The sequence below is a fragment of the Anas acuta genome, chromosome 5 (assembly GCF_963932015.1).
Source record: "Anas acuta chromosome 5, bAnaAcu1.1, whole genome shotgun sequence".
In the NCBI taxonomy this organism is placed as follows: Eukaryota; Metazoa; Chordata; class Aves; order Anseriformes; family Anatidae; genus Anas; species Anas acuta.
The window spans coordinates 53,625,586-53,649,519 of record NC_088983.1 but is presented as its reverse complement, the minus strand read 5'-3'; the positions used below and the strand labels follow the sequence as shown (position 1 = coordinate 53,649,519).

Below are 23,934 nucleotides of genomic sequence, written 5' to 3'. Positions count from 1 at the left end.
GGGGGCGGGCGTTGCGTTTGAATTCTCGGCGGCCCGGGAGCGGTTGGCGCTGAGGCGATGGCGGCCATGATGGCTGTGCCGGGCCCCGCCGCCGCCATGCCGGGCCCCGAGCAGCTCCCCGCGGCTTGCGGCCGGCTGCTGGCCGAGTTCCTGCGGCAGGTGGACGACACCGAGCTGCTGTGGCTGCGGGAGATCCGCGACGAGGCGGCGCGCATGTTCGGCAGGTAATGGCCGCGCTGCCGCCCCCTCACAGCGCCCCGCGGCTCCCCCTCACCTCACCTCTCCCCTCGCCTCTCCCCGCAGCCACTACAGCGACGAGCCGGAGCTGCTGCCCAAGACGCCGTCGCAGAAGAGCCGGCAGAGGAAGAAGAGGGCCTCGGTGCTGCAGGGGGATGGCGGCAGGAGGAGGTAGGCAGCGCCCGGGCCGCAGAAGGCTCCTCTGAGGGCTGAGGGGGGAAACTCGGAGATAACGGGCTGCCAAGGTGACTCTCGGCCTGCATCGCTTGGGTGTAGCGTTAAAGGGCCGGGTGTGCGTCGTGTTTCGCAGCCCGTGGGCTGGGTGTGCTGTAGCAGCGGGTGTTTGGCTGGGGGTGGGCCATTATCGCTCATCGGGGTCCCTGTCTTGTGCCCCGTTTCTCTTTTCTCCCACCTTTCGTGTCTCCTGATTTCTTCTCCCTCACCCGCGTCCCTTTCACGCATCCTGTTTGTTCTTTCCCTCACCCGGGCCCCTTCTGTGTCTCCCACTTCTTCCTTCTCTCACTAAAACAATCGTGTCATTTTAGTTCTTTTCTGCAGCTCTGTATATGTTAAACCGGCTTTTACCTTTGTTCCTCTGCGTGTTCCTGTCTGTGCATGGAAGCATGAGAAAAATCTCAGTAATTTTCTTCAGACGGGACCTTCTGTGAAGCTATTTTATTTGGGATTGCAATGGCGGGCGTCCTGCCAAATAGGAGTACGTTATAGTGAACACATCATAACCTTCTATTCCCTATTACCCGACACCTGATCACCTCCCCTCGTTCCTCATTGGCTGAGTACTGCAGGTTCACAAGCTACTCGACACTCCTCTATACCATATATGTACTTTTTTTTCTTCAACCCTTTGTTTTCTCTTTTTTCTTTTTTTTTTCTTCCTTTCTTATGTTTTGAGAAGTTCTGATCTTTGTTCTCACACTGCTCATCCTGTTTCTCTCAGTCTCATGCCTTATTATGGAACAGTGAGGCCTTCTACTGTCCGCTTGCTTCCTTAGCATTTCTCCTTCTTATGCCTACACAACTACCTTTGAATAGGGAAGGTTAGCTTTCTACTGCAAAACCACAACTTAGCTTCTCACAGAAGGGCTTTCAGACACACAAAGCCTCCAACACAAACATAACCTAACTGTAATGCAGCAACCTTACAAATAGAGACACAGGCAAGCTATCTGTACTTATTGCTGCTTCAGTCTGGGAACAGTACACTCTGACTTGCAAAGGGACTGTTGTGATAGGAGTTCTGGTCTGCTCCTGTGCCCAGTCCGTTCTAACGTGCTGTCTCTGTCGTTAGATTATCTAGAAGGAGGACTAGCAGTCTCAAACTGGTACCCTCCAGGCGATCTTCCCAGCGACTCCAAAACAAAGAAAACGTGGAACCGCTCAGCACTGAGGTCAAAGAAGCCTCGAGCTTCTCATCAGCTCAAACTGTTTCCTGGCAGCTGACGAGCTCCAAGGCTGCAGCACCCACTAAGTGCTCAGAGTTACCTCCTGACCATCTGGGTGCAGGGATCATTCCTGTAGTAGAAATTGGCCTCAGCGATCGTAACAGCGCTGAGCTGCACATCCAGAAGAGTGCCTCTAAACCAGCAGAGAAGCCCTCTGCAAGCATCCTGTTGAGCCCCGATGCTGATCATCCGGAGGAGAGCAGTGTTCCCCAGCCACAGCCTGGGCCAGCATCACCTGAGCTGCTGGTCCCTCCCACCCCCAAGGCAAAAGATGCAGGAAAAAGCGAGACTGTGTCGAAGGAGGAGACAGCAAAAGCAGCTGATGCTTCAATCATTTTAAGTGAAGAGCCCAGGCTGGAGGAGATGGATGTCTCTGCTCACGTGCAGGAGCATAACGAAGGGGCTGACAAAGAACCTGCCCAGTGTGTGAGGGACAGCCCAGAGACTCCTAAAGGCTCTCGGAAGAGCCGGCGCTCTGTGCGCAGAAGCCTGCTGGGTAAAACTTCCCTGACTTCCAGAACCTCGCTGGCAGAGAAATACTCACGAGCCTGGAAGAGGGAAAGTCTGGTCCGGAAATCCAGTGCCAGGACAGCGGTCAAGAGCAGGGCACCTCAGAAGCTGTCCGTGTCCTCCAGTGGCATGAACGGTAAGTTCGGATGTCACCAAATAAGTTTGTTTTGCGCTGTTCCCGTTTGTTTTGTTGAGGTACTGCTTTCCAGTCGTGTGGGGCCATAGCTCCAGGGCTTGTTGGTTGCAAGAATCCACACAGTAGCCAGCAGATAAAGCGCAATGTGTTGTCCCTCCAGACAGCCCCAAAAGCTGTAGGGGAAGTCCCAGGAGCCTTGCCAGGAGCAGGGGAACAGCCAGGCACTGCAGAACATTGCCCAGTGGTTGAGGCTTGTTCCTGCTTCAGGAGGCAGCAGTTTTTTGCTAACAGTTCTTGTATATTCACATCCTGGTCATGGCAGGCAGCCGAATGGGGGCGCTTTTACAGCAACCACCCTGCGTGATTGGGTTCTGTGGCCAGGAAAGTTACATTCCTACACAGGGGTGAGCTTAAAGAACTGAGAATCAAGTTTGTGGCTTGCCAGTTCAGCCTTTTTATTCGTGTGAGAGAATGGTCTTAACATCTCAGTTTCTGTGGTGATGGCTGATGAAGTTGAGGAGAAAGCTGGCAAAGGGGGTTTGTTGCTTTTTGTAGCTCTCTAAGAGCGGCATGGGCCACGTCCTGCCTGTTTTCTGGGAAACAAGGTAGCTGTCGTGTGTGTGTTCACTGCTTTTTACAAATAACCTGCTTCCTCCAGAGCCTCTCTTTTGAGAAAGAAATTTGGAGACTGAGCTTCTCAAATTTCTTAAAACAGTTTTTCACGCTTAGTCTGTAATAGAGGCAGGTTTCTGCGAGGGGCCACTCGGTGGTTTAAGCGTTGCTCTGTGCTGCTGGAATGCAAGCGTTGGTTTTGGTGCAGGAGAACAAAGTGCTGGATGTAACCTCTCCTTTTTGCAAGCTCAGTGAAGTGGCTAGTAACTGGTGGGCTAGTAAATGGCTCCTGAAATGCAAGTGAGATGAGAGAAGTTCAGGATGTTAGAAATTGAGGCAAGGTTGGCTCTTCTGCAAAACTGATTGTTTGTTTGATGGGAGAACTGGGACAGCTGAAATAATGCTACAGTGATGGGTTAATCGGTAGTGTTACAGGCATGTGGTGTTTGTATTGTCTAAAACAGCCTTTGCGTGAATTACGCAGTTTAGCTGGGGAAGGATACATCTGGACAAGGGGTTTTTCTCCACTTCAGTTTAACTGCTCTAGTTAAATGTTTTTCCAGAACCAGAGTGCTGCAGTTCCTGTAGGATTTCCTGTACGGGTAACCAGGCAGTGCGGAGTTCTGGCCAAGTTTCTAGCTCTGTGTCCAGGGCCCCTCAGTGAAAACGAAGCTGTAGGGAACTGTTCTCACCAGTAACTTTGAAGAGACACCCAAATAACATTTTCTGCACAGATTAAATATCGATCTGTGTTGTCCAGGTCTGGATTGTCTGGGAGGCTTAAGGAAGGTTTTATGTCTTCCCTCAGCACTGCTTGACCTGACTGATCTCTTGCTCAGTCAAACTTTTGGGGTGTAAGGAGAGGAAATTAGGTGCTTCAGACAGCTCCAGGCGAGCTCCTTAATGTCTGAAAGTCAAAAGTCAAAGCAAATGGCTAATTGCGTAGGTGTTAATCAACTACATGATGCCTGCTGCATCTCTATGCATAAGGTCTTGCACTGGCTATGTGAACAGCCCCTGGGCTTGGGTTTCCTTCAGTATCAGCAGTGAAGGATGTTGCGGAGCAGACTCCTGACTTTCCCTTTCCGTGAGATGTCTGGCCGTGTTTACTCCTCTCAGTCTGGGGCTGCATATCTGCCTTAATTATTAACAGCATTTCCCAGCCTGTGTTGGTACTGGAAAGCCAGCTACTGCTGCGCCAGCTGGAGTGCTTAGCAGGGAGCAGCACTCTGCAAATAATGCTGGTTTTACTGCTGCTGATACCTGGACATGGCCATGCAAAATGAGTCAGAGCCCAAACCCGGCCACTCCTAATGTCAGCGCTTTGAATATCGCTTTGAACTCACCTGTAATTGAAAATATATTAAAATTGCAGGCAACTTTTTTTTTTCCCTCATACTACTTTGTATTAAGCTGCCCTTGCTTGAAGTGGCGTGCATTTGAATTGCAGGCAGTAACTCAGGAGGCAGAACAGACACCAGTCCTGAGTGAACCTTGCAGAGTGTCTTGGCCTGTCCGTTATAACTTTGGCACCCTTTTTTCTTTTCTCAAGGCTCCAGCTCTGAAGAGGTACCAGAGGATGAAGAAACAGTTGTCAAAACTGGGTGAGTGCTTCAGGATTTTTTTTTTTAACCATGCTTGGGGAGGGTTTTTTGTTTGTTTTTGTTTTCTCTCCAGTGGTAACTCTTAATATAAAATGCATGGCTTGTGTATACCACGTCTCTTCCCAGTTTCCTCAGTGTTATTAACCATAGCTACCTTTTTTCTTTTTATTCTAGACCTCCTCCTGGACCTTCTACCCCCTCAAAGTTGGTAAGTCTTGCACAGAGGTTAAAAGCGTTCCTGTTTGCACTGGTTTGTGAGCAGAATGTGTTGAGTACATCTCTAATTCATCCCTGAGGGACTGGGGAGCTCTAACAACAGGCAGCCAGGCTCAGCCAACCTCGTGCACAGCACTTGAATAAAGCAAGTGCAGAGCACTGAGTTCAGATACAGGCGTGAGCCTATCCATAGCACCTGGTTCTGATCAACAGACTAGAGAGAAGTCTGATGCTGTCAGGTCTGTTTTAATCACAGTGTTCAAAATTATCAGAATAAAAGCCAGTCAAGTTTTACTTCAGAAAATGAGCGCACCTGACATGAGGCTTATTTTGGATGCAAGCAAAGGTAGGCATCCTGTATGGTGTTACAGTCTGATATTTCAAAGCTAAGGTGAATTTCAAAAATAACATCCTTATCTTTTATAAATATATTTAAATACGTGCATTTTAGTGATGTAAATGATTGCATACAAGCACTGAATTCAGTCCTTGCTATTGTTGGCATTCTAAGTAGAGGCCTGCTTTCTGTTAGCTGTTTCTTATCCATTTGCTAGAGATATATTGTATGAAAATTTAGTCCTGAATTCATACGTAGACGGTTAAACAATCTCCTTATAATTTAATGTTTTTTTTTAGTTGGGCAGAGTTTGTACACTGTTGCTGTTTCTCTAAGGTTTATGTGTTTTTAAAGCTCCTTTGACCTTTTCACGAGTCCTGCAGATTGCTGAAAGGTTGTCACCTTGTCTTTGACAACCACAGAAATCTGTAAATCTCATTCAGGTCAAAACATATCCCTCCAGAATAGTCACTGTCTTCATGAGGAAGAAATCCCAGGATTTCATCAGTGTACTGCTGAGAATAATTTTCAGTAAGAAAAGACTGAATTAATGGAGTTGAGCTCTGTGGCCTTTGTACTTCTGTAAGCAAGGACAGGCTTATATGTACTTGTATGGCTGTGCTTCTCAGCAGATCTGCACAAGTTCAAATAAATTCATTTCTTCAAGTGCTTGTGGACCTTACATGCCTGAATTTCAGGTGTGGAAAAGCTTAAAGTGCAAATGTGGAGAGGAAAAAAATGAACCGACAGTTTTGCAGATCTGCAAGAAGAGGATCTTTATCTTGTGTTTCTGTACCTTGATCTATCTATTGGCAATTTTCAGAGCAAACCAACTGTGGTTTGGTTCCCTCCAGAGGCTTCTTTTGTGAGCTGTGAGCAGCAGGAAAATGTGGCTACTCAGCAGCCTTTTCAAAAAGGAAAATGTCTTTATGCGTGCTGTCACTAAAAGGCAAGGTTTTTGTTAGGCCTGACATCAAATTAACCAGATCCACGTGATTCTGTTGGCCAGCAAGATGCTTCCTATACCTAGCCTTAGGATGTGATGCTAAAAAAAAAAGAATAAAAAATGCGGAGGATGAAATATTCATCCTTCTTTTTTTCCTTGTGTACCCAAATCCTTTATGGCTGCCAGCCTACCTCCTGACCAAGGCAGGTTTGGGGGATGGAATTAATGCTTGCATTGCAGGCAGAGTGCAGATTTCAAAGGGCGTTGTCAGCTCTCTCTGGCATATTACACCGTTACCACAACAGAAGTAACTTTGTTTTTGTGTAAGTGCAAAGGCGGCAAGCAGCAGCGCATATCTCATTAATAATAGAAACAGATAAACCCAGGAAATGAGCTGTTTGTTGTGGCTGTCTTGTTTGTTCATCATTGCGAAGTAAAATGGGCATTGCCTGGTTCTTTGCCAGAAGACCAGCAAACATAAACAGGTTTCCATCTAGGAATGCTTTTGTCCTCAGTAGTCTGGTTTCATCCATTCAGTTTGAGCAGTCAATCCCTCGTTGCAGATGCTCGTGCTCTGTGTTAACGTCTGTGCTTCTGCTGATGGCGTGACATCAAGGGATTTGCTAGGATGGTGTCCCAAGATGTTTTTCACAGCTGGAGGTCGAGACATCACTCTGGGTGCTGGTACTAATACTTTCTGGTATCTTTGTATCCTCTGGTAATATTGCAGCATCTGTGCCAGCGTGATGACATGATTTGAAGCAGTAATTGCCTGTTTCTGTGCGAGAATTGTGTTGAAACTCATTTGTTTTTCCTACAGGACTTTGAAGGTCCACGAATGTCGCTTCGCTCTCGGACTGTCAACAGAAATGAACAGCCGCAGGAGATGAACAACAACGGTAACTGCCAGAGGCTTTTTGTGGCAGAATTTTAAATAGTTGTGACTTTGGGAGACTGGAAGGTTGAAAGGCTTGCTAGTCAATTTGAAAGCCCAATTTGAAAAAACTAATCAAATATTTGAAACACGTTTTGTTTGAAGAGATAAGCAGCTAGGAACCTGTGCTGGACTTGCCATTTTCCACTCTGGGAAATGTATGGAAACAGGCTGGGATGTCATGAAGATGAAGGGTTACATGTGCTCAGGTCATGGGAGACCTAGCTGCATCCTGTTTCTGAAGCAAGCTGTTGCACTGTATCTGTGCAAAGCTCAATAGTGTATTGGTGCAAACTGTACCGTGCGTATCTCCAGACAGCTTTGCTTTATTTTGTTTATTTTTATATTTTTTATATTTTGTTTATTTATTTATTTTTTTTACTTCTGAAAGCAAGCAGCAAGATCCTGCTGTGCATATTGCATGGCGGCCTTTTTTTTCCTTATTTTGCTAGCTTCTAAATCTGTTGTTTGCTTTCAAAGCAATGTTAGAAGGGATTTTGGGGGGGGACTAGAACTAACTGTTGAACTGTTTTCTTTCAGAAAGCAACGTAAATAAGAATGGGGAAACCCAGGAACCACCCCAAAGTGCCAGGTATACTCACAGAATTGCTCAGGTTGGAAGGTACCCGTGGAGGTCTGTAATCCAGTCCCCTGTTCAAAACAGGTTCAACGCTGAACCACTCTTAAAGGGCTTCAGTGATTTGTGACTATGGAACTCTTGCAATTAGTTTTCTCTGCCTCTGTGAAAAGATGATTTAATTTGTATCTTCTATCACGTTGGAAATTTTGTTAGATAACTACTTAAGTATACACAATGAAGTGTCTTTAAAGATAGGGTAGTTTTATGATCCTTGTTTAAAACCTGAACTTGAGACGATCGGGAGAATTTGTGGTGTACCATAGATTATATTTTCCTTGCAGAAGAAAACCAAGTTACAAAAGAGCTGTGGATCACCGCTATGACAATCAGCAAGCAGAAGATGGAGGGCTTTCTCCTCCCAGAAGAAAGACCCCATCCCCTACCTGTCCAGCCAGCAAAGTAAGATCCTTACAACCCTGCTGTACTTCCCCAAGAATTGTTTCCTGCTGACACCTGAACATTGTTTTTTGGCATTCTTCTCTTAGGTTGTACGTCCTTTCAAAACATTTTTGCACACTGTGCAGAAGAACCAGCTCCTAATGACCCCAAGTTCTGTGGGGAGAAATGGAGTAATAAAGTCTTTCATCAGGCACAACGCTCCTCTCCAAGTTGATCCCAAGGTAAGTAAAGACTGTTGTAAGCTGGTAGGTGATGGTCTAAAGAGTGTCTAAGGTAAAGCACAGATGCAAAACAACCTTTCCCACCCATATTAAACTAAGCAGCAACTTCAAGCTCTCTGTTTACATTTACATAAATTAAGTAAACTTGTTACCAGTCAGCTTCCTAAAGATTTCTGATTCAGACTCTAAGCTTTATTTCTCTGGCATTCCCCTGTGGTATTAGCAACTAACAAGGGAAGGAAAACTGGAAATAACTGGGAAATGAAAACGAAGAGGATTTTGAATACTGCAGTTTGGGTGTGTATAGCTCAAGTCTCCATGTCCAAAGACTCCTAGAAAGGACTTTTTTTAACGAGTGAGAACTTAACAAATGCCTTTTAAATCCACACTCCTGATGTTCTGTCAGTCTCACTTCAGTGCCTGGTAAAACTATGGAGAAGATTATCTTGGGAGTTATTGAAAAGCACCTGAAGAACAATGTAGCCAACATGGCTTCACAAGGGGAAGGTCATGTTTAACAAACTTAATTTCCTTTTATGACAAGATCACCCATCTAGGTTGACCAAAGGAAGCCAGCTGATGTGATCTTTCTGGGTTTCAGTAAAGCTTTTTATACCGTCTCTCATAGTATCCTTCTGGATAAAAGGACCAGAATGCAGTCAGATAAAAACATAGTAAGATGGGTGAACAATTGGCTGATGGGTCAGGCTGAGAGGGTTCTTGTAAATGGGGTTACATCAGGCTGGCAACCTGTCACTAGTGGAGTTCCCCAGAGCTCCGTTTTAGGACCAGTCCTCTTTGATGTTTTCATAAATGATTTGGATGAAGGGCTTTAAGGTTTTTGAGCTAGTTCATGGATGATACCAAATTGGGTGGAGCTGTTGACCCTGTTGAGGGTGGAGAGGCCTTGCCTCTGGACAAATGATCTGGATCTGGACAAATTGGAGAGCTGGGCAATCCCCCAACGGTATGAAGTTTAACAAGAACAAGTGCCTGATTCTGTGCCTGGGAAGGGGCAACCCTGGCTATCCGTACAGACTGGGGGACGAGATGCTGGAGAGCAGCCCTGCAGAAAGGGATCTAGGGCTTTTGGTTGACAGCAAGTTGAACGTGAGCCAGCAGCATGTCCTGGCAGCCAAGAGAGCTAACCGTATCCTGGGGTGCATCAAGAAGGGCATTGCTTGCTGGTCAAGAGAAAGGGTTGTCCCACTAAGCTCTGCAAAACAGCATGGAGCTGTGACAGGGGCAGTTCAGGCTGGATATCAGGAAAAGGTTCTTCACCCAGAAGGTGGTTGGGCACTGGGACAGGCTCCCCAGGGCAGTGGTCACAGCACTGAGCTGCTGGAGTTTAAGCAGCTTTTGGACAGTGCTCTCAGACATGGTCTGATTTTTTTATTTGTATTTTTTTGGGGTGGTCCTTTGGGAACCTAAAAGTTGGACTCCATGATCCCGGTGGGTCCCTTCCAACTCGGGATGTTCTAGGATTCTGAGGTTTATCAGACTTATCAGACTTTTGGAGGCTCTTACAGAAAGAAACATGAGCTTGTCTAATAGGAGACCGCTGTGTCAGTGAGACAGGCATTTGAGTCCCCAGATCTAATAAGCACCAATATCAAGGGGGAGTGTACTTGTTGCAGCCAGCTCTTAGTGAAGATGGGTGGCATGCCTTTGTGTCTGCAGGCAGGTGCCTCTACCTAGGTGTTACTACGCTGAAGTTTACAGCATCACAAGAACCCAAGCAGAGTGTTTTTTGGGATGTATGTGGTTCTATATTTGCAAAAGGAGTTGTTTTTCTCTGTGTTCTGATTGCACAGAACAATTTTGTCATAAGTAATGTCCATTTAATTGCATGGGCTGGACTTACAGTAGGAATATGCCTGTACCAGGTGGGTATCCCTCCTATACCAGCTCTAGATTTAGATTTGCCGTTTGATTTGGAAGAGTCAAACGTGTTTGTGAAAAGCAGGTTTCAATCAGCGCGCTGTAGTTTTTGTTCCAGAATACAGCTCTGACAGTGTAATGCTGGGACAGGGGTGTAGCTTCACTGATGTACCTAGGGATGCTCTAGAAACTAGCGTGCCGAGCATAGATTGCTCATACTTTTCATACCCAACAACTTGCCTGCAAAATAAGGTAGACCTAGGGCTTGTTTTCACTTGCAAGAAAGCTGGGAAGGGAGAGGAGGGCACACTGCTGAAGCTTTCTCCTGCGTCTAGCTTATATCTTGGGAATCTAATATCTGAACTTGTATTGCTTAAAGCTGTCATGGTTGCACTGCTCGGAGTCTTGCTGTACTCCAGCAGCTAAGAGAAGCCTATCATTAAGAGGTAGTGAAGTATTCAACCTCTAATCTCAGCGGTGTTCCTGCTGACGTTACTGTCTGTACTGGCAAAGGAGCTGGTGTGATAAGAAAAGTCTCTTTGTGGATCCTTTGCTGTGATTGCATTAGAAGTTATATCTTAGGTTTTGTTCCCCTGTGGGCAACCTCCCCCTTAAGACTTTTTCCATTTGGGGGCTAACGTAACTAAGAAAAATGAGAGCAAAAAGATATAATTGATAGCTCTAACTTAGTTTGGATATTAGTTACCAATCATTTACAACATGAAGCTCAGCATAAGGTAATTAGTCTGAGTATTTCCCCTGCTTATCAATGGCTTTGCTTGCAGCGAGACGAGAGTTGTCATAACGAGGCATTTGCAGTATGCAGTCTGGCATTAAATTACTTTATCTTAATGTGTTTGCCGTGACTGTAATGATGGTTGGATCTTGCTCTTCTAATTGACAGCAGGCTTCGGCTGAGTTAGCTGGATTGTTTGGGGAAATGGGAAAAATGCCCTGCGTTTCTGTGTAGATGATATATGGGGCCAACTGTGTGCTTGAAACAAGCTGCAAGCACTCTGTCTAAATGGTGGTGGTTTACCACGAGATAAATCTTTGTGGGAAGCAAAGAAGACTGTGAGAGCTCTGAGCTGAAGCAAGCAATGTGTTTCCTAGAGCACCATCTGTCCTCTTCGCTCTCTGCAGGATGTTAGTGTTATTGCCAAGCATTAGCACTGCTTTTTTAGTTCTTTTTACCAACATAAATCACGGTGTTTTCTGTCCGCAATCTGTGGAAGCTGCCTGAACTTTAGGAGCTGATGCTTTGGTTCCAACAACTCAGCTTCTTTTCTTGCTTTCAAGGATTAATACCACTTCCTCGTTGTCCATCATTTCAGTTCCCAGACATCCGTGACCACATCACAGGTTACCTGAGCTCTATTTCAGGCTTCTTACCATCCCTTGGTTGTGGCTGCAGCTGCAGTTCCATGGTGTTATCTCTTGGTCCTTAATTAATCTGAGCAGGCTAAGGTAGAAAGAAGCCCTGTCAGCTGGTATAATCATGTTTCAATCCATCTCAGGAAAAGGAGAGACAGAAGCTAGAGACTCTGAGGAAAAAGCAAGAAGCTGAACAGCTGAGAAAACAAAAAGTGGAAGAAGAAAGGAAACGGCGACTAGAAGAGGCAAAGATGTGAGTATAAGCCTCCTGCCTTCTCTGAACTGTTCTCTCTGGTCCTGCAGGCCCTGTATCTAGGCTATTTGTCTTGCAAATTCCAGATGCGCAGCAAAAATTCTTGTCTGCGTACACTGTGAAGACAGTATTTGTTTGCATAGTGTTTAAGATGCTACTAAGAAGTTAACTTTTGTAGGTGACTGCTTTTTCAGCTTTCTGCCTCAAGTCCTGTATTTCAGATGGAGCTTAAAGATACTGCCAATGTTTAAACAGCTTACCCGGTTGTTGTGCTTTAACCCAGCCGGCAGCTAAGCACCACATGATGATAACGATAACAGTACTACTACTACTAATGTGTACAAACAAGTGATGCACAATGCAATTGCTCACCACCCGCTGACCGATGCCCAGCCTAACCCTGACCAGCCGGTCCCCCCACCCCAGCTAGCCACCCCTATATATCGTTCAGCATGACCCCAGATGGGATGGAATACCCCTTTGGCCACTTTGGGTCAGCTGTCCTGGGTCTGTCCCCTCCCAGCTCCTGCTGCACCCCCAGCCTGCCTGCTGGCAGGACAGAGTGAGAAGCTGAGACGTCCTTGGCTTGGTGTAAGCACTGCTCTGCAGCAATTAAAACATCAGGGTGTCATTTTTATCCTAAATCCAGAACATAGCACCCTACCAGCTACTAGGAGGAAAATTAACTCTCTCCTAGCCAAAACCAGGGCACCGGTACATTGAATATTGTGCTGCCCAAGAACTGTCTCTGTTGCCTTATATTTGAGTTACAAACTCTACATAAGAAACTCATCCAGCTAGCTGACACCGTTAACGTTGGGCTGTGTCCTACAGGAAGCGTGAAGAGCGCCTCCGTAAAGTGCTGCAAGCTCGGGAACGGGCAGAGCAAATGGAGGAGGAGAGGAAAAGGCGCATTGAGCAGAAGCTGGCTCTACTTGATGAGAAGACTGAAAAGGTAAGGACCATTCTGCTTGCACTATGATGCTATGTCAGTGTGCCTTCCAGAAAGAGGAATTGAGGCTGCTGAAATTCAGAGAATGAACTGGAGAACATTTGAATGAAGACACTTCCAGAAACATAGCGCTTAGTGATTCTGAGCTTTCTCTTGGTTACAGCAAATGGCAGGTGAAAACCTTTATTTTCTAGAGATATGAAGTTAAGTGGGCTGTGCTAGGGCTTTACTAGTCATGTAGGGAAACAACTTCAAGTAGATAAAACCATTAATCTGGCTTTATCTACTCAAAGTTGTTCTCTCATTTGACTAATGGACAAAGATGTGAAAATAAACATACTTCCTCCAGACCTTATCTTGTGCCTGAGATTTTCAGACAATTTGCAGATGTGGCTGCAGCAATCATTTGTTTTGCTTTCAGTATTTCCATCTGCTTTATTTATTTTGTGCTTCTTACAATACATCCTTGTGACTTGTGATATTAGACGTATAAGTACCAGAATAGTAGTCATCTAGTCCTGTGAAAATGCAAAAGAAGGTAATTTCCCTAAATGTTCCCCATTTAAAAAAAAAGCACAGGTCCCATTGATTCCTGGTGGCCAAAAAAAAATATCTTCACTTCATAAGAGGGTGGGAGTTTTGCATCTTTAAGCCTTACTGCCACAGTAATTCACCTTCACAGAGCACTGTCCCATCTGAGACTTGAGTATTCAGCTAGCTGTGTGTTTTAGGTGCGGGAAGAAAGGCTGGCAGAAGAGAAGATCAAAAAGAAAGCAGCTGCCAAGAAAATGGAAGAAGCGGAGGCCCGGCGCAGGCAGGACGAAGAGGCCAGGAAACAAAAAGCACTGCTGCAGGTTTGTGCTGGAGCCCATCCCGTTGTCCTGCGTGCAGTTAGAATGGCTGTGGTCTGCCGTGGTCTTTGTGAGCAAGGAATCTGGCCAGGAGTACTAACGACCCAAATGAGTAAAAATTAGGGTAGCAGAGAAGCTCTTTGTCCTCAAAGCTGTCTGCAGTGTTGTGCTTCCTTTTGCGCTATCCTGTGAGCTGTTAGTGGTGTTTGTGACCTGCATTTCTTCCACAGTTCCGTACAGATTCTTACTGAAGGCCTTATGTTAGGAATCAGCGAGTTTAATTTCTCGGTTAACCCTGTGTCTCAAAGATGAAGAGCGTGGTGGTGGCCACTGGTCAGATAAGGTGACCCTGATTCTTTGTTCCTGAGCCTGTTCCAGTACAGTGGTGTGTAAGTAGTTCCCTTCTGCTTATCAGGAGGAGGAGGACCGTCGGCACAAAGAGCTAATGCAGAAGAAGAAGGAAGAGGAGCAGGAACGTGCCAGGAAGATTGCTGAGCAAAGGCAGGCAGAACAGGAGAGAGAGAAACAGCTGGCTGCCGAGAGAGAGCTGGAGAAGAGGAAAGAACAGGAGAGGATCCAAGCAGAAAAGTAAGCTAATATCCACTTATGCATTAAATTCTGTGCTGGGGCTTTGAAAAGAAGCAGGAACAGAGGGCACTAGTGAAGTGTCCGAGCACTGAAGAGCTATTTTGTACCGGGTGCTTCTGGACTGTTGGGGTTACTAAGCTGCCAAGAAGTAATTCGCAGCTCAGTGCAGGAAGTATGATGGGGAGCGCCTTGAAAAGCTGGGGTTTGCAGCAGGCTCTGTGGGTGGAAGGGTACCCCTGTACAATGTTGAGTGTAATGGTCCATTGCTTTGGTTCTCAGGCAACGTGAACAGCAAGAGAAGGCAGCTCGCCTCCAGAAGGAAGTACTGGCTGCTAAAGAACAGCTCCAGAAGGAAACTGAGAAGAAAAAAGTAAGTAGACATGCCTCTGACTTTGGTGGCCTCTTGTTTGAAGCAGCTGAGCTCTGAAGCTGCTAAGAACCCTGATGAGCGAGCTATTGCACTTCTGTACTAGAGCCAGCTAAAGCACTTCTGTCAAGTGTGTCCTCTGTTCATGTTGGAATGGACAGCAGCTGTGCTCGCTGTCTAGATGGCAGCAGAGCAAGAAGAAAAGACAGATAATGAACCCGTTGAATTGAAGGCTTTGGCTTTTCTCTTTGTGCCTGGGTGTATCTGTCCTTCTCTGATATCAAAAAATAATTCCAGATTTTTCAGAAGCAACATCCCAATTTTATATTTATACCACTTTCGGCAGAAACGCAAGTACAGGCTGTAGACTTTATAAGGTTATTTTCTGCACTGGACATTCTGGCATAGATTAACTAAACAGGGATGGGGCATCCACAGCTTCCCTGAGCAGCCTGTGCCAGTGCCTTACCACACTCTGAGTGAACAATTTCCTCCTAACCTCTAATCTAAATCTCCCCTTTTAGTTTTAAACCATTCCCCCTTGTCCTACCATTATCTGACTGAGAAAAAGGTTGCTCTCCATTTTTATAAGCCCCCTTTAAGTATTAAAGGCTACAATGAGGTCTCCCTGGAGCCTTCTTCAGGCTGAACATTCCCATCCTTCTCAGCCTTTCTCCATAGGAGAGGTGCTCCAGCCCTCTGAGCATCTTTGTGGCTCCTCTGGGCTCACTCTTACAGCCCCACATCCTTGTGCTGGGGCCCCAGACCAGGACGCAGGGCTCCAGGTGGGGCCTCAGGAGGGCAGAGCAGAGTGGCACAATCCCCCCCCTGCCCTGCTGCCACCCCTCTGTTGCTGCAGCCCAGGATGCAGGTGGCCACCTGGGCTGCAGGCACACACTGCTGGCTCCTGCCGAGGTTTTTATCCACCTAAACCCCCAGGTCCTTCTCTGCAGGGCTGCTCTCGGTGAGTTCTTCTCCCAGCCTGTGCTCCTGTCTGGGATTGCCCCGATCCAGGTGCAGCACCTTGCACTAGGCCTTGTTGAACCTTATTAGGCTCACAGGGGCCCTCTTCTCAGGCTCATCCAGATCCCTTTGGGTGGCACCCCTTCCTTCTGGTGTGTTGGCTGCACCACTCAGCTTGGGGTCATCTGCAAACTTGCTGAGGGTGCACTTAATCCCATTGCCTGTGTCACTGACAAAGATATTAAACAGCACCAGTCCCAAAACAGGCCCCTGAGGGACACCACTCATCACTGGCCTGCACCCGGACGTGGAGCCGTTGACCACTGCTCTCTGGGTGCAGCCACCCAGTCTGTTCCTTATCCACCGAGTGGTCCGCACTTCAAATCCATCTCTCTCCAATCTGGAGATCAGGATGTCACGTTGGAATTGTGTCAAGGGCCTCACAGAAGTCCAGGTAGATGACATCAGCTGGTCTGTCCTTACCAACTGATGCAGTCACTCCATTGTAGAAGGCCCTCAGGCACGATTTGCCCTTGGTGAAGCCATGCTGGCTGTCTTGGATCGCCTCTTTTTCTTGCATGTGCCTCCAGAAGTATCTGTTCCATGATCTCCTCTGGCACAGGGGTGAAGCTCACTGGTCTGTTCACCAGGTCCTCCTTTCTACCCTGTTTAAAAATGGCAGTGATTTCCCATTTTCCAGTCACCAGGACTTCACCTGACTGCCAGGACTTCTCAAATATGATGGAGAGAGGCTTGGCAACTGTATTAGCCGACACTTCGTGACCCTACGATGCACGGCATTGGGCCCCACAGATTTGTACCTGTTCAGTTCCTCCAGGTGGCCTCCAACCTGCTCTTTGCTTACAGTGGGAGGGACTTTGCCCCCCCAGCCCTCATCTGTGGGTTTAGGGAAATGAGAGTCCTTGCTCAGCCATCCTGGTTTTCTGCCTGCTTTCTTACACAGGGGGTGGAGAGTTCTTGTGCTCTAAGGAAAACACGCTTAAAGTTGCCAGCTCTGTTCAGCTCCTTTGTCCCTAAGGACAGTGTTCCAGGGGGACTCGTCCACTAGGTCTTTACTTGGCAGAGCTGTGGTGATAGCACACTGACAGCAGGTGCCCAGCCTGTGTATAACTTGTCCTGCTGCTAAGACCGGGTGGGATTTATCAACTTCAGATGTGTGCCATTTGACTTAGCAGTCTCTTGGTTTATTTGTATCCAGAGGGAAATAATAAGCATGCCTAGGGGCAGATTCTTTTGGCTTGTTCTGGATGGTTGCTGCAGAATAGGATGACTTGGGCTCTACAAATACTGTATTTGTATGTTTATTAGTCTGAAGAGAGGCTAAGATCAGTAGCACGGACTTGTCCATCTCAGAGGTCAGCTGGTACCTGACGTGTGTGTCCTGAAGAAGCCAGCAGCAAGTTTTTCATCACGTTATCATGTCCTTAAATAGGAAGGTCAGGTTGTGCCACTTGGTGAGGAAAGCTCAAAGCGTTGCATCGGAATTGTTTAGTGTCTGTGCTGTGTTCAGAGTGCTCCTTATAGAAAGCACCACTAGCAACAAAAACTTGTAATTAGATGTTTAGATTTCTTCTGTGTATAAAAAAATGTGAATCCCTGGATTAATGGCATAGTTTAGCTTGTAAGGTAAGCTTAATTCATTTGTGACATCGGCTTGCCAGCAGGAGGAGCGGTTGCTAGCAGAGACGAAGAGGCAGGAGCAAGAACAGAAGAAACTACCAGAGGAACAAAAGGCTAAAGATGTAGCCCAAACACAGCACCCAGAAAAAAAAGAGGTAACTCTGCTCCCTCTGGTGAAATTTCTTCAAGAGATTACATCGGAGAACTTTGATTCCAGCACTGGTGTGCTGTAATAACTGTGGGCAGTATTACCATCTGCTTTTTTTATTCCTTTTCAGTAAAAAAGGGATTCTGTAATTTTCTTTTTCCCATGGGTATCTGAAGTTGACTCCTGGTGGTCTGGAGTACTTAAATGACTTCTGGGGAGTGAAAAGAAGGGAAAGGAAGCAGCAAGTATTTGTCAGTGTTTTCTAGTTGTCAGGATAAGGCAGTGGTTAAAGTCAAAGTTGCCTTGCCCCCTCTGAACTCCACCTGTGTAAATAGTGAGTGAACCTTGCTGGCAGCAGGTAAGCTGAAATAGTGATATTGAAACTCAAAGTTGGAAGCAGCCACGGGGTGGCAGCAGAGTCTGTGGACTGTAAACAGGATTGCAGTTGTGCTGCACAGCTGATGGAATTTAAGATGATGCTGGAGGTGAATGTAGTGCTTGAATATCCAAGACAAATATATGGATCTTTATCTCCCTGTAAAGCTACGTATTTCAATCTTTTAAATGCAAAACCAGCAAACTATGAGATAACTTTAATGTGTACAACGCCATGAAAAAAGCAAAACTGTTTGCAACTCTTCAGAGATACTTGTCCCTCTAGTTAAGGACTGACTTACACCTTATGGTTTTGATTATGAAATCTGCAGTTTTAAGTTTTTGTTTGTTTGTTTGTTTTCCCTCATTACTTGCATTTTAAGCGGTCTTACTGTTCGCATCAAAATTTCAGTGCAGTTGGTTCTACGTGCGTTTTCTCTGCAAGGTAATATTCAGTTTAAAATTATTAAATAACCCTAGGAGCTTGGTTGCAAAATATTTAAAGGGCGTTACTCAGCACCAGCTTTGAGGATGTAACAAATCTATTTAAGGTGTGCTTATAACGAATAGAAGTGCTGAATCTACATTAGGTACGCTGGTTTGTCTGTGTCATCCATAGCTGATTAAGCAGCCTAAGCAAACAGGAGAAGACAGTGCAAAGTTGTGTTTGGGTCAAAACAGTAGAACTTGGGTCAAGTTCTTTGACCAAAGCTTGAGAAGCACCAAATGTTAGGTTTTGCAACTGTGAGACAGCAAGACGTGGAATACTGAGGTATTCTAATCTGTAAGTGTCATGGAACAACTTGGAAGTGTAACAGTGCTATTGCATCTAACACGTGCTAATGTGTTTGTCTTCTAGAATTCACCTGTCTGCAATTCATACCAAATGACTCCACAGTTCCACAAAGATCCAAAGCCCCCCAAGATAAATCCCAATAATTATGGCATGGATCTGAACAGCGATGACTCTACTGATGACGAAAGCCAGCCTCGCAAGCCCATCCCTGCCTGGGCCAGTGGTATGTGTAGTGGGTTAAAATGTCCTCCGTGCCCCTAGCCTATCCCTCCTGCAGCTTTCTTCTGATGCATAATAAGATGTGGTGTAAGATTCTGCCTGGTTTCTCCTACACGCACCTTGTACAGTTAAAAGTCCTAACCAGAACAGTGATGTGGCTGGAGTGTGGAGTCGAGAGCTCTCAGCTGGGAGCTTGATGGGACAACACTGGGGAAAAACACTTTTTAAAACATTTTAAAACCACCCTAACTGCTCCAAGTGTCATTTTGCCATTGGGAATGGAAGAATTCTGAACTAGGCCTTAAAGTGTGCTCAACAACCATTGGCTTAAAAAAATAAATAATAAAACTATCGCCAGATGTTATAGGCCAGGTTGCAGCAGGGTATTGTCCTGGTTCTGAAGTACTCGCTTCCATTGTTTCATATTCCACCTACCCAAGGGGAGCTAAAAGTTTGTGTTGAAACTAATTTTACTTGTAGGAAGAGAAGCGGAGAAACCTCGCTTCTCGCAAATATATTCTAGTTCCTGGGCAGAATTCAGTTTGTGCGATACTCACCCACCAAGGAATGGATCAGTGCTGAAGCTTTATGCGTTAATAGGGAGCATTAAAATGTCACAGAACTACAAGAGTTTCTCCTGTTGCAATGTTCGTGTGATTAGAGATGAAGGGAGCCAGGGCGTGCTGCATACAACCAGCCTGCACAGCAATTTCAGTTAAAAATAAATAAATAAAGAGCGTTAACTTTTTTTTCTCCAGGGAATCAGCTTAGCCAAGCAGTAATCCGGCAGTACTACAACCCTCCCAACATCGATGCGCTCTTCGGGAGAATTGTAAGCCCCAAGTTGGAGGACATCTTTTACAAAAGCAAACCACGCTACTTCAAGCGCACGAGCTCGGCTGTGTGGAATTCCCCGCCCTTTACAGGTTCCAAATCGGTTCTCGGTCTGCCATATAGCCTGAAAAAGTACTGAGGTGAGCAGTGGCTGTCTCCTGTGGAGCAATGGGCATACGTTTCTGCCTCTCTAGGTGAGAGGTAGTATTCCGTATCCCGAAATCTTTAGGTATTATCTTTGGATTAAATGTCAGCTCTTACTGGGTCTCTTGCATTTTCCATTTTTGGGGCTTATTTTCTCACTGTTGAGCAAAGTTGCAGGCTTTTGGGAGACCTTGCTTCTGAAAGATATTTCTTTTTTTTTTTTTTTTTTCCCTTAGCTTTAAGTTGGCAAAGATTTAGACCTATAGGTCACAAGAATGCATCATCTAAAGCAACGTGAGGCCCCTCTTTTCTGGCGAGCACACCACAGCATGCAACCTCTGCTGCATATAGTGAACAAAGGTTGTATGGCAGGATGACCTCTGCATGCATCTTGAGAAAAGTCCAAATACGCACTACTGATGTTCTCAAGAATAAAGATATTAGCAGGTGTGGGCTTTGTTGCCTGCAAATTGCAAAATAATTTGGGTATTTCAGTTCTCAGCAGCACACTTTATTCCAACACAAAATGTACTTATGTGCATAAGCGATACTGATGGTGATGTTACTGCAGCTGGGATGGAAACATCCTGAGGACTTGATCGACCTTTTTTCAGTTGTTGGACATAGATGTGACCCTAGTGTTAATCACGTCTCTAGGAATACCCAGAGTAGCATAAGCAGGCTTTATAGTTCTAGGCTTCCTTCAGGTAAATTATACAAAGGTTCTGATATAATTTTGTTTGTCTAATTTAATTACCATGTTTGTGGCAGAGACTGGATTGAAAGGATGTTTTTTTTCTTTAATCCTTGTCTTGCTCCTTTCTCCCTTTGGTTATTTCATTTATTCAGCATTAAAGCTGGTTTTATTTTTAGGCTATTGTTTTACACTTCGTGTTCAGTAACAGGTTCAACAGGACTTATTAAAAATTTCCTCCCAAGAAAATATCAGTTCAGAACTTCAGCTCCAAGATCACTTTCTGGTTTAGGCTTTCTACACCTAATTCACAAATGGCACAGGCATTTGTGTTTTCTCTGTAACAAGCTCCCTTACAGGGAGAATAGAGGTCTTAGTAGAGCAGCACTTGTTAGAAGAAACTTCAAGGAAAACTTCAAGGCAACAGTTACATTAGTTTCTGCAGGTAGCTGTGAAAGTCTGTCTTCTGTAAAGAAGGTGACCTATATGGTTCTTACCTCAGAATCATCTTTTTCTTGGAGCTTGATGTGTTTTAAACATAGGTGAGTGTTCATGGCTGCAGTTTCACTCGGCAGACTGAGGAACACAGTGTACATACTTCTTGGCAATTAAAAAAGCCGTGTGGTGACTGTACAGCATCTAAGGAGAATTGCACCTTTCCTCGTGCACGTACTTAACTTTTTTCAAGCAAATGTATTTTGAAATGATGTGGTTTTTATACTGAAACACATCAATTGCAGATGTTATGCTATTGATCGGTGTTATGTCTGTGAGATGATTGTACTTGGTAGATGCTCTGTAGTTTTGTACTATTATCTTAGATGAAAGGGCTCGCTGAAATGGCAAAAACACTGATGTTGAATGCTATCTGAATGCTTGATAATTTGATAAAAGTGAGTTAAATCATCTCTGGATTTTCCTCTGGACTCATCGTAGCTTTTTATTAAATAAAGAAGTACGGTATTTTGGAACCTGCCCTCACGGGTCACATTTTACACTGTTTTCTTAAGCCGGAAGTGTTTTGTCTATGAAGAAATTCCTCATGTAAAAAATACTCATGCTTTGGTAAGCCTGCAGAACTTGCCAACTAGTTTGCTGTTTTTTTGTTCCCAGAAACTGGTAAAGAGACATTTTGCATGATGATGTGTTCCCGTAAACCTTTCCTAAGGAATACCTGACTTGAGTGCATCTTGAACTGACCTACATCCCTGTAATTCACTTATATCGCTGTATAACTTAAAAATATTCACAATAGCTACTACCAGATGGAGCAGGAACTTCAGCCACAGTATACAGAGTGCTAAAAACAAAAAACGCAAGCAGAAATGCAAGAGAAACAACCTCAAGATTTCAAGAAAGCTATTTTGGCTCTGGATTTTCAGGTATTTTTCTTGGTTACAACTCCTGATTACCCAGGCACCCTTCCCTGAGCTCTAAGCGCCTGTGTTTTCTGGTACAGTCTGACTCTAGGCTCACACCTGACCCTGAGCTGGGCCTCCCTTGTGAGTGTCCTGCTTGTGGTCTAAATTTCAGTAAATAAGTGTTTCTTGATGAGAATGCTAAGGGGTGTGTTGTTCTTGCTTTTGGCTCAATGAGCAAAACTTATGCACCTGAGGCTTTTCAGACACCACCTGTGCAGAAGGTTTGCGTTGCCACAGGTACCTGTAGGTTGGGAACCAGCGGTAATCCAGCGGTGGTGCCTTTTCCAGCACTCTGCTCTGGCTCAGAGCACTCGAGAAGAGCAGGATTGGGAAGACAGCAGAGCTCTGCAGGTCTGTACAAACCCAGGACCTCCAAGAACTCTTACCAGTGGGTACCAAGAAATTATTCTGGCTCTAACAACCAGGCTGGTGTGCCAGTCCCTCTGGCTTCAGGATACTCACTTAACATATTCGGGAAGCAATGGCCCACATTGAACAGTCTTCTCTGAGCAGCTGCTGACAAAAAGCAGGTAGGTAACTTCATCAGAGGCTTGCACAGATGTAATGCAGGAAGGGCAAGTGGTGCTCTCCACCACAGAACTGAGGGACAGGCGATGACAGCCTAAAGCTCCTAGGGCCTAAGCACTGTAAGTACTCTTGAGATACCGGAATCTTCCCCAGTACCAACCAGTTCTCTGATAGTTACTGACAAGACCCAAAGGGGTGGGTGGGGTGGGTGTTAATGGTCTCTTAAACATATCTAATGCTCATTGGGGTTAGTGAACAAGGAATACTGGCACTTCAAAAAGCCAAAAAAGATGTTGAGAAGGTGCATTCTTGGCAAAGAAAAATGTAATTTCCAATTATGTTGCTGAGCAACAATGGGTAAAAATCCAAAACTGACTTTTGCCATCATTATCTTTGCAATGACGAGACAGATTCTGACCTTGACAAGACCCCAATGCAAACACTCCTAGGATTATTCTTGATCCATTTTTATTCATATGCCACCACTTTCAACAAAAATACCTGAGATTTTTGCTTAAGACTCATCCTTTAAGGTAGGCAGAGTGGGACTACTTGCATGTTTCAAGTACAGAGAAAAAGCAGCCACCTCCTCTGAGACAAGCTGTTGCGGTTCAGCTTTGCTTAGAATAATCGGGGGGACGGTGAAGAGGAGAGGGCCTCTGCTGTTTCTTACCAGGGCTTTACAACAGCTTTTCAGGATCGCTGAAAAAGCACACTGCTGGGTTGCAGATCTCGGGGATCTCTGGCACTAGTACAGCCAACAGCCAGCTTCAGGCCGCGCAGGGAGTTGCTCCACAAGTCTATCTCCTGCTCACACTCCCTGATATCCCTCAACCTCCTCCTTGAGTTCTGCCATGAGGCGGACCAGGTTGTCCACCCGCTCATATCTCACGCACACAGTCTCTCTGCCACTGCAGAACACATCTGCCCCGGCACTGATCGCCTTGGCAAGTCGCATCCTCATTGTCAGGGCAGCATAAGAAGCAGAAAAGTCCTTAGCTCGAGATAAGCACCGCTCTGAAAACAACTAAAACCACTGGTGTAGTCTCATCACTATTTTCATTAAAAGTGGAAAAAAAAAAAAAAAGCATCATATGAGGCTCTACAAAGGCAATGAACCCAAGCTCTGCCAAAAGTATGACAGTGTGCTACAGTTTTTTACAGGTTTTCTGGGGGGCATGATCCAAATAGTTCAGAGACCACGGCTCCAGACCAAGCCAAGGAGGTAACAGCCCAGATGCCGTCCCCCAGGCTCCCGAAGCCTCTATGCTCTCATAATGCATTTCCATGGTGATGCCATGACCCCTATAAAAGCTGGCAGCTGCCCCCCTGGAGTCAGTGTCTGTCACGAGCTCTGCCTGCCCGCAGCAGAGCTCATGACAGAGCTCGTCTCCTCTTCTCTGTGCCCTGTGACTGTGAGCAGCTACAGCAGTGGCAGACAAGCTCATCCTCATTGACTTTGCCTTCCAAGGCTAAGAAAGGTGAAGTTGGGCTCCTCCCGCAGGGGGAGGCAGCTTTCAGAGCTGCAGGGCCAGATTTGAGGATCAAGGATTAGTTCCTGGGTGCCCAAGGGGCCTTTCGGACTTTCTAGAGCAGGAGAAAGGATTTAGCGCCCTTCATCCTTAGGAGCTGCAACCCCTGTGGCGGTAA

General features: G+C 45.7%; 1 protein-coding gene across 4 annotated transcripts; it reads left to right on the top strand.

Annotated features, from left to right (window-relative positions):
- Positions 1-13: 13 nt before the first annotated feature.
- Positions 14-21,898, top strand: INCENP (inner centromere protein). Of its 4 annotated transcripts, none has more exons than XM_068684849.1 (18): positions 14-224; positions 304-408; positions 1,547-2,346; positions 4,511-4,562; positions 4,737-4,770; positions 6,882-6,960; positions 7,536-7,587; positions 7,917-8,034; positions 8,121-8,255; positions 11,654-11,763; positions 12,598-12,718; positions 13,447-13,569; positions 13,982-14,154; positions 14,434-14,524; positions 17,167-17,280; positions 18,508-18,667; positions 19,422-19,637; positions 21,449-21,898. In XM_068684849.1, exons 1-17 carry the CDS (start codon positions 58-60, stop codon positions 19,634-19,636), a joined length of 2,649 nt encoding a protein of 882 aa, XP_068540950.1. In that variant the 5' UTR covers positions 14-57; the 3' UTR covers position 19,637; positions 21,449-21,898. The 4 variants fall into 4 exon arrangements, with proteins under 4 accessions (XP_068540950.1, XP_068540949.1, XP_068540951.1 ...); XM_068684848.1 differs by lacking the exon at positions 21,449-21,898 and adding an exon at positions 19,878-21,311; XM_068684850.1 differs by lacking the exon at positions 21,449-21,898 and having other exon boundaries at positions 17,170-17,280; positions 19,422-21,311.
- Positions 21,899-23,934: the final 2,036 nt, after the last annotated feature.

What these genes read in the sequence shown, in the direction of transcription:
- INCENP (XM_068684849.1), top strand. Translation starts at nt 58, where the DNA reads ATGGCGGCCATGATGGCTGTGCCGGGCCCCGCCGCCGCCATGCCGGGC. An exon ending in GAACCACCCCAAAGTGCCAG is followed by an intron (nt 7,588 to 7,916) that starts GTATACTCACAG and finishes TTTTCCTTGCAG; the next exon opens with AAGAAAACCAAGTTACAAAA. An exon ending in AGGAAACTGAGAAGAAAAAA is followed by an intron (nt 14,525 to 17,166) that starts GTAAGTAGACAT and finishes TCGGCTTGCCAG; the next exon opens with CAGGAGGAGCGGTTGCTAGC.